At 51.1% G+C, this 8,523-nt stretch overlaps 2 protein-coding genes across 3 annotated transcripts; one reads left to right on the forward strand and one right to left on the reverse strand.

Annotated features, from left to right (window-relative positions):
* Window positions 1-477: 477 nt before the first annotated feature.
* ALKBH2 (alkB homolog 2, alpha-ketoglutarate dependent dioxygenase) lies at window positions 478-3,266 on the reverse strand. Its single transcript, XM_053993789.1, has 3 exons — window positions 3,003-3,266; window positions 2,170-2,368; window positions 478-1,001 (listed from the first exon to the last, which is right to left on the reverse strand). Exons 1-3 carry the CDS (start codon window positions 3,217-3,219, stop codon window positions 662-664), a joined length of 756 nt encoding a protein of 251 aa, XP_053849764.1. The 5' UTR covers window positions 3,220-3,266; the 3' UTR covers window positions 478-661.
* A 133-nt stretch (window positions 3,267-3,399) lies between these two features.
* On the forward strand, window positions 3,400-8,233 carry UNG (uracil DNA glycosylase). 2 transcript variants are annotated; one of them, XM_053993749.1, is made up of 7 exons: window positions 3,400-3,558; window positions 4,157-4,354; window positions 4,431-4,526; window positions 5,267-5,364; window positions 5,708-5,796; window positions 6,126-6,304; window positions 6,944-8,233. In XM_053993749.1, the coding sequence occupies exons 1-7, from the start codon at window positions 3,469-3,471 to the stop codon at window positions 7,082-7,084; spliced, it is 891 nt and encodes a 296-aa protein (XP_053849724.1). In that variant the 5' UTR covers window positions 3,400-3,468; the 3' UTR covers window positions 7,085-8,233. The 2 variants fall into 2 exon arrangements, with proteins under 2 accessions (XP_053849724.1, XP_053849723.1); XM_053993748.1 differs by lacking the exon at window positions 3,400-3,558 and having other exon boundaries at window positions 4,019-4,354.
* Window positions 8,234-8,523: the final 290 nt, after the last annotated feature.

Genomic DNA, 8,523 nt, shown 5'->3' on the forward strand with positions numbered 1-8,523 from the left:
AGTCAGGATAGGATCCCTAGGGACAATTATTTAGGGAAATACACTCTTAGACTGACAGCCTTCCAATGGAAATGGGACAACCCAGTTCTCCCCCACAAGGGCACTTTTTGCTGCCTGGGTTTTGTACAAAGGACCTGAGAGAGGAAAAATCTTGTGCTTCCTCCTGCAAGAGCAGCAGAATTCAAGACTCAGACAGGAGTGAAACACCCATCCAGCCACACCCTGTCCTCATAGCTCAGCACTCCCCTTCTCCACGTCAGGCTCATTTTGCTTTATTTTAATTAAAAAGCCCCAAGCAAACCAGAGCTCATTGACAGAAAGTGCCACCTGTAGAATATCAGCTTTACACGAGCTGACAGTGTTTATAAACTCTTGCCTCCAGGCTAGGGAGTGTTTTCATCTTCTTGGAACGCTGCTTAGATAAAGCTCAGGTGAGAACGAGCAAAACAAGGGGAGCAGTCAGCAAAAATAGGGATCAGCAGGACCAGAGCAACATTTCCCAGAGGAAAAAAACCTTGCCATTGACATCTGTGGTCACAGGCTTCAGCAGCAAAATTACCAAATTCTGTCCATTAGCTCCTCCAGTCCCCGGGAGGGAAGGTGAATCCAGAATTCACCTGCTGGAACAGGTGAATCCACACTTCCAGCAGGAACTAAAACTTCACTTCTCAGAGCCCAAAGGCTCCCGTGGCTGAACATTTCCCTGCTTGGCCCTGGGCAGGACGTTCCTGAAGGTGAGGTTGACCCTGGGGGCCAGCACCCTCCTGCGTGGGGGCAGGCTGTGGTACCAGTGCAGGTTGGTGGGGTGCTTCATGAGGAGCAGGCTGCCGTGGGCCAGCTGCAGGGTGATCCTCCCCGGCCCGGGCAGCCCTCCCTGGCCCCGGCGCCGGAACACGAAATCCCGGCAGGCTCCGAAGGACACCGAGGCGATGGGGCTGAGGGGAGCCAGCTCCTTCTCGTCGTCCCGGTGCTCCCCGATGTGGTCCAGGCCATCTTTGTACCTGTTAATTACCTCTGTTAATCCCTGCCTGTGGGATTAAACCTCTTTCTGACACAGAGATGGGGTGACTAAGAGGTGTTCTAAAATCTTTTATTCCATTTTCAGTCTTGTGTGAAGGGTGAGGCGATACAGATGTTTTAATTCACACCATCACAATCAGAAGCTAATTATTTCCTAATTACAATACATTATAAGTGTTTCTTGGCCTACCAGCTTTTGCCACACCATGCTGTAAATGCCTTAAAACCAATCATCTAAAATTACCCCTTGTGGGTCCCACTACAATGCATCTTTCATAGTTTTATTTCTCCACAGTATCTAGTCTTATTTGCAAAACCATCCTTTAAAACTTGTTTCTAGTTCCATTTCTCTCCAACAACGTCTGTCCTATTCTGTGGCATTTCCATAAACATTTCTTATCTCAAAGTTTACATACAGATACACAGTATGTGAGCCTTCTGTCAAGCTTTGAGAATTCTCTACAAATCCATTTCCCACCCCTACCATCAATTACTTACCAAAATAATAATTATTTCCCAATGAAATCAAACCAAACAAATGCTGCACAGTTGTGAGGAATTTTTGAATTCATTTAAGTCAGGACCTCTGAATTATTTTTAATGATGCAGTTTATTTTTCTTATTTTTTACGTAAGCAGAAAATGTGAGTTCAGCTCACATTTTTGTAGTTCAGAAAGTTATAAGACTTCTAGTTATAAGACTTTTTAAGGATTTATTAATTAATAAAACACTGCTAACAAAGATATTTATATTTTTGACTTTAAATATTTTGTCTTACAGACTTATGTTACAGTGTAAGCTTTCTTAGCTAATTATGACACCCAAACTTATAGTAGTACTGCATTCAAAACTGCTTGTTTGCCTTTGTAACTGCTTTTATTTTTTCTGTATTTTAAACTCTAAAATTCTAAACTTTCTTTTACTTAGCTTAAACCATAAATCCACATTCTTGCTTCTAGCACTTAAATTTGGAAGCCTTTTCTAAGGTCTTAAATCAACTCCTGTGTTTAATTCTAAGCTTTAGCTTACAGGCCTCAAGTCCTGAGAGTTCCCTGCGTTTCGGATTCCAACACACAAGTTTGGGTGGGGTTTTTTTTGTTGTTTAATTTGAAGAAAAAGCTGCTTGGTGCAGCTGGGAAGGGGCTGTACCTGTTGATGAGGACGAAGTTAAAGGTGTGTCCTGTTTCCGAGGTGACGCGCTCCCGGATCCGGCTCAGCACCGGGATCCACGGCTTGGGGTGGAACGTGACCCCTGAGTAAGTGTAGGACAAGCCAGGGTCTCCGTAGGTGACCTTCTTCCTGGGAATCTTGTGCCACGTGCCAAACACGTGCAGTTTCGTCAAGTCATCTGTGGGAAGGACCAAACCTGGGTTTGTATTGCCTCTGCACAGTCCAAAATTCTCCCGGATCTGCAGCTCCTGGGAATCTCCAGGCAGGAATCAGGGCGCTCATGGCAACCCAAAAGCTGTCATCCCTGTTCCCAGGGTTTGTGTCCCAGCAAAGCTGGACTCTGTCTTGTCCTCCCCCTCCAGCGGGATGAACAGGACCCATCACATCCCTCATACACCGCACCTACAAAAAAATTCCAGTCGCCACTCCACGATTATCCCTTGACAAACACTTCCAGCTCAGCAAAACCAACCCTGCGGGGTCAGACCTGTGTTCTTGGCTTCTTGTGCCAACACCAGGTGGTTGCAGGAATCTCCCGGTGCCCGCCAGCTGTGCCCGGGCCCTGGGAACTGCTCTGGACCCACCTGGGTGGGCTGGGCAGGCAAATGCTTCACTGGGAAGGGTAAGGGGGATATGGAGGGGAATACAGCTGGACACAGAAAGGCTGAGGTTGGAAGGGACCAGTGGGGGTCATCCAGGCCACCCTCCTGCCCAAGCAGGGTCTCCAAGAGCACTGTCCAGGCCTTTTGGGAGGCCTCCGGAGCCTCCCTGGACAGCCCGTGCTCCGGCACGCTCACAGGGCAGGAATATACCTTCGAAATACTCCACCTCCTTCTCCAGCTCCTGGAAGATCTCGTCCGCCTCGGCCTTGCCGAAGAGGATGCGGTAATCACAGCTGAGCCCCTCGGCGCGGATCTCCCGCGGCGGCGGCCGCTCCGGGCCAGGCTTCTCCAGCCGCGGCCTCTTCCCGCCGCTGCCGCCGCCATCCCCCGCCTGCCCGCGGGGCAGTTTAACCACGAACCGGTCCATGGGCGGACCGGGAGCGATGCCCGGGAGGGAAGGAGCGGGAGCCGCGATCCCGCGGGAAACGGGAGCGCGCGCCGGGGATGGCGGCGCGCGGAGCCCCGCCCCCTCTCCAGCTGACCACACCCCCCAGCGCACGCGCGCGGTTTTGGCGCCAAACTCGAGTCCCGCCCCCCCCGCCGGTTCCGCGCCGCTGCCGCCCCTCACTCAGCCCCGGCCGCCCTCCCGCGCTGCCTGCCCCGCTCCGCCGCAGCCATGATCGGCCAGAGGACGCTGCACTCCTTCTTCAGCCCCGCGCCGGCCAAGAAGCGCGGCCGCTCCCCGGAGCCGGGCGGCGATTCTGAGGTAGCGATCGGGGGGCTGAAGCAGCCCGCGGCTCCGGAGGAGGGGAGAGGGGAGGGAGGAGAGGGGTCTGGCGGCGGCACGGGCGTGCCTGGCTCTGTGTGTGTGGGGAGGGGGCCTGGGGGCGCTGGCAGCCTTTTCTGAGGGGAGTTTGGGGGGGGGGGGCACAATTTCCAAACTCCCGCGCGGCTCCACGCGTGGCTGAGCTGCCAATCAAGCGGCCACGCTCCGCTGCCGCCCAATGGGCGCTGATACCCTCCGTGACGTCACTGTTGCTAGGTGAAAACCTCCCCTCCAGCAGCGGCAAACCCAATGGGGAAAAGCGAGTATTTTTCCCGCTAGCCAATAGCGAGCGGGCGTTTGTGCTCGCTGCTGTGGGCGGCCAATGGGGGCGCGTTTTGTGTTTTGCCGCGAAACCGCCGCGTGCGGCGGGGCCGCCCCTTGGGCGGGACCTTGTTCGGCCATGGCCGGACCTTGTGCAGCCATGGCCGGTCCCGCCGCGGCCGCGCTGCTCCCCCGCCTCTCGCTGCTCCCCCGCGCCGGGCTGCGCCCGCTGCCCTCCCGCATCCTCCGCAGCCACCCCCCTGCCCGCTGCTTCCAGGTGAGCGCCGCCAAGAAGGCGAAGGAAGCCGGCGATAAGGCGAGCCAAGTTGCGCTGAGCGCGGAGCAGCAGGAGCGCATCCGCAGGAACAAGGAGGCGGCGCGGCAGCTGCTGGCGGAGCGGAACGTGCCCCCGGGCTTCGGCGACAGCTGGCGGCGGCAGCTGGCCGGGGAGTTCTCCAAGCCCTACTTCGTGGAGGTGAGCAGCACTCCCCGATCCCCCCCCTGCCCCGAGCGGCCGCTGAGCCCTCGCTGAGCCCCCGCTGCCCCCGCAGCTGATGGCGTTCGTGGCCGAGGAGAGGAAGCGCTACACGGTGTATCCGCCCCCCGAGCAGGTCTTCACCTGGACGCAGATGTGCGACATCTGGGATGTGAGTAGAGCCGCGGTGTGGGGGTCTCTGAGCTGCTCCGGGGAGTTTAAAACCCTGAAGGTGCGGGGTGGGTGCACAGACACGTTCCTTTAGTGTTTGGTCCCTTAAACTTGGATCCCATGGGATGTGGATGCTGTAGTTTGGCTCACCTAACTCATAAATCCAGCCTTCCCTTTCATGTCTGATACCAAACCTTAATTTTATTGTTTTATTACCCTCACAAACCACAGAACTTCCTCTGATCCTTTTGATCTTTTTTCTGGTGTTACCAGCTTAACCTAGTTCATAGTTTTTTTGATCTTGTACATCTCTTGTTCTTTTAATTGATCAATAAAGGACTATTATTAAAAGAAAATAAGACAGCACAAGGTAATGTAATTTCCAATAAGACCTGTCAAAAATATCACAGCAGATGTGGCATTTAGCTGAAATGGGATGAAACCTACTTGGAAAATAACAAGGTGATTTTTGTGACTGTGAAAATGCTGATCTTCTGTTCTCAAATTATATTAGTTATATTCATTATTTGGCAGCAAAGCCATAGGGATGTTAATCCTTAGTGTTAGGTGGACTCTGTGCTTTTAGCAATGAGATATCTGGGATTTAACTTCAGTTTCTTGGAGGGGTTGGTTTATGGCATTTTTTGTCTCTGTTTTAGGATAAAGCTCATTTATAAGCCTTTTTTTTCTCTGGGGAATAATACTGATTACAATTCAGTGCTAACCAAGGCCTGTTTTCAGGTAAAGGTTGTTATTTTGGGACAAGATCCATACCACGGACCTAAGCAAGCTCATGGACTCTGTTTCAGTGTCCAGAAACCTGTTCCACCTCCCCCCAGGTATGAAAATTTACAAAATCCCTTTTGTTCCTTAATTATTTGCAGTCCTGTGGTGCTCAGGGCTGGGAAAATTGATGTGAAGTGGTTTGCAACTACTTCAATTTGAGTGTGTGTCACCTGGAAGGATAATTCTGTGTAGTTTTGGTGATACTCTGGATGTAAACTTTCATTTCCAGTCTCATTAAAGCTTTCCAGGCAGACACACAGTCCCTGGTGCCCTGCCTCTGCAAGTGGCTTTATTATTTTAAATAAGATTAAAATCAATGCTCTTATTGCCTGCTTAGAGCAATAAGTGGTGCTGCTTGCTCTTGTCCTATTAAAAATCTGCTGGTTTGGTTTGCAGCTTGGAGAATATTTACAAGGAGCTCTCTGAGGACATTGAGGGCTTCACCCACCCTGGCCATGGGGACCTGACGGGCTGGGCCAAGCAAGGTGAGCTCAGAGACACTCAGTGATGTGCCCCCTGTGGAGGAGGAAAGAATCTGATCTAAAAACCAGCCCTGTGGTTGGAAATAATCCACCTGTAGGAGAGAAAATCACTTCTGAGCGCCTTAAAATGAAAATTTGCTACAACAGAAAAAAAAAAAAAAAGTTTGGATCCCAGAATCCCAGAATGGTTTGGGTTGGGAAGGAGCTTAAGGCTTATCCAAGGGATGCCTTCCACTATCCCAGGTTGCTCAGAGCTCCATCCAGCCTGGCCTGGGGCAGTCCAGGGATGGATTAACCCTTGTTTCACCCTCTGGGCGTGCTTTGTTTGCCAGGAGTGCTCCTGCTCAACGCGGTGCTCACGGTTCGGGCTCACCAGGCCACGTCCCACAAGGAGAGGGGCTGGGAGCAGTTCACTGATGTCGTGGTGTCCTGGCTCAACAAGAACCTGCACGGGCTTGTCTTCATGCTCTGGGGAGCCTATGCCCAGAGGAAAGGCAGCTCCATCGACAGGGTACACCTCCTCAGCCCTTCCCTCTGCCTGGCTTTTCCCTCGGTTTTTTGGACACTAGAGGGCACTTCCCTTACAGAATTGGGAATTTTCCCTGCCTGAACTCTGTCAGGTCGAGTTCTGCTTCTGCTCCAGCTTAGCCTTTTCCAGAATTGAGCAAGAAAAGTGGAGCAAGTGTAAGCTCCTGTTGTCAGCAGTGTCTCACAAGGACAGAGCTGTTTTTCCTAGTTAAGGGCTCATGAATCAATATGAAATCTGCTGGTGGCATGACAGCAGTTGGGAAATGCCAGGGCATTTATGTCTTTGCTTAGTGGGACAGAAGTCTTGGTCCTTGTGGCTGGATCTTTGGGTCTCAGGCTGGTGCAGGAGGGGGTGTAAGGGGAGATCACACCTGCTCTGGAGCAAGAGGAGGAGGAATGTGGGTAAATCACCTGTTCAGGAGGAGGAGAAATGGGGGTAAATCACCTGCCCTGGAGGAGGAATGGGGGTAAATCACCTGTTCTGGAGCAGGAGAAGGAGGAATGGGGGTAAATCACCTGTTCTGGAGCAGGAGAAGGAGGAATGGGGGTAAATCACCTGTTCTGGAGCAGGAGCAGCCCAAACCCTGCACATCTAACAAGTGGTTTTCTCTGCTGTTCCCAGAAGCGTCACCACGTCCTGCAGACAGTTCATCCCTCGCCCCTCTCTGTCAACAGAGGGTTCTTTGGCTGCCGGCACTTCTCCAAGACTAATGAATTCCTCAAGAAATCTGGGAAGAAGCCCATCGACTGGAAAGCACTCTGAGCTGGGGCTGAGGCTTGGGAGCAGCCCCTGGGCCAGGGCTTGGGGCATTTCTGAGAAACTCCTGCTGACCTGAGAATTGTTCCTCAGGTGTTGATCAATGAACAAACTTTCAGAGATGGTTATATTTTTGTTTTAAATGTTTATTTTTTAAGAGCATGTTGGAGTGTTTGATGGACAGCTCTGCTGCTGGAACAGATCTTAGCCTGGTTTGAAGCAAAAAAAAAAAGACCCCAAACACCAGAGTTCTCTATTAATTTGTGCTCGTTGTGGCAATGGGAATTTATTTTCAGACTCTGGTGAAGGAATGTCAGTTCTTACTAAGCTGCTCAGCTTTTGTACATGCTCTGCTGCCTCCTTCCCACACAAATCCAGTTTGCCTATTTAGGAGGAATGGAGCTGTCCCCATGGGAGGAAAAGGCTTTTGGTTTTAGCTTTTTGCTACAGATTTATTACAAAAATGGCTTCTCAAGGCTGTAAAGAAAATTCAGGGTCAGGAGTGTTGCTTGGTGTATCCATGATCTCAAGATTTTGGGAAAAAATCCTCCCTTCAGCCAAAGGGAGGCTGTGACCAAGACCCTTGGTAACACTTTTGAATTTTTTGTTGGCATTTAGACAGGAAAATCAAAAGGTTTTAGGTTCTTCCTGGGTGTGGAATCACCTGGATGACAGGTGAGCTGTGCTGTCCAAGGACCTGGGGGTACTTGCTGATGGCAGCAGCGAAGGTTTCTTCATTGACATCTCCCAGTTCATGGACTGATAGTTGGAAATTACTTCAGATCTTTTTAAGATCTTAAAAGAGGGAACTTTGTGCTTTGCCACCTTGGGAGCAAATTAAAGTTTCCACCTACTGTTGTTAATAACTGTTAGGACTTCCAGGAGGAAGATTTCACAGTCCTGGGTTTCCAGACCATCTTTGACATTGTAATTCCTTTAATGGAAGCGAAGAGCCCTTTTTTTTTTTTTTTTTTTTTTTTTTTTGGGAATTACACCAGTTTTTATAGCATATCCTTGTAACTCTTCCTTGGGTGTTCTCTCTGAGCTAACACTATCACCAGTGAGTTTACACTGTCTGTGGCCTTGCTGTATATGTTGTTTGCTTGGTTTTTTTTTCCCCTGTGTGTTTTTTTTAAATAAAAATGACTTTGTTTACATGCTCTTGCATTGGTATTTTAACACAGGGAGGGAAGGGGGTGGAATGGGGAGTCCCTGTTCCCCCCAGGGAGCCAAACCCAGGAGCATGTCCTTGTCCTCGTCCCCGTGACCAGGCGCAGGGCCAGGGCACCTTTGTCCCCCAAGGATCGGGTGTCCCCCTCCCTCCTTCCACCCTCATCTCCAGCAGAACTTTTCCAGACACGTTAGCGGGGAAATATTTGTGCTTGACGTGACCGTCACGTGCGAGACCCAACTGGGACAGCCGGGGCAGGGCGGGGAGCGGGGGG

This window comes from Vidua macroura, chromosome 18, assembly GCF_024509145.1.
Source record: "Vidua macroura isolate BioBank_ID:100142 chromosome 18, ASM2450914v1, whole genome shotgun sequence".
In the NCBI taxonomy this organism is placed as follows: Eukaryota; Metazoa; Chordata; class Aves; order Passeriformes; family Viduidae; genus Vidua; species Vidua macroura.

Coding starts and splice junctions, on each gene's coding strand:
- ALKBH2 (XM_053993789.1), bottom strand. CDS start 3,219: ATGGACCGGTTCGTGGTTAAACTGCCCCGCGGGCAGGCGGGGGATGGC. Junction 2,369..3,002: donor GGAGGTGGAGTATTTCGAAG/GTATATTCCTGC, acceptor TCCTTCCCACAG/ATGACTTGACGAAACTGCAC. Junction 1,002..2,169: donor AACTTCGTCCTCATCAACAG/GTACAGCCCCTT, acceptor GGTAATTAACAG/GTACAAAGATGGCCTGGACC.
- UNG (XM_053993748.1), top strand. CDS start 4,019: ATGGCCGGACCTTGTGCAGCCATGGCCGGTCCCGCCGCGGCCGCGCTG. Junction 4,355..4,430: donor CCAAGCCCTACTTCGTGGAG/GTGAGCAGCACT, acceptor CTGCCCCCGCAG/CTGATGGCGTTCGTGGCCGA. Junction 4,527..5,266: donor AGATGTGCGACATCTGGGAT/GTGAGTAGAGCC, acceptor GCCTGTTTTCAG/GTAAAGGTTGTTATTTTGGG.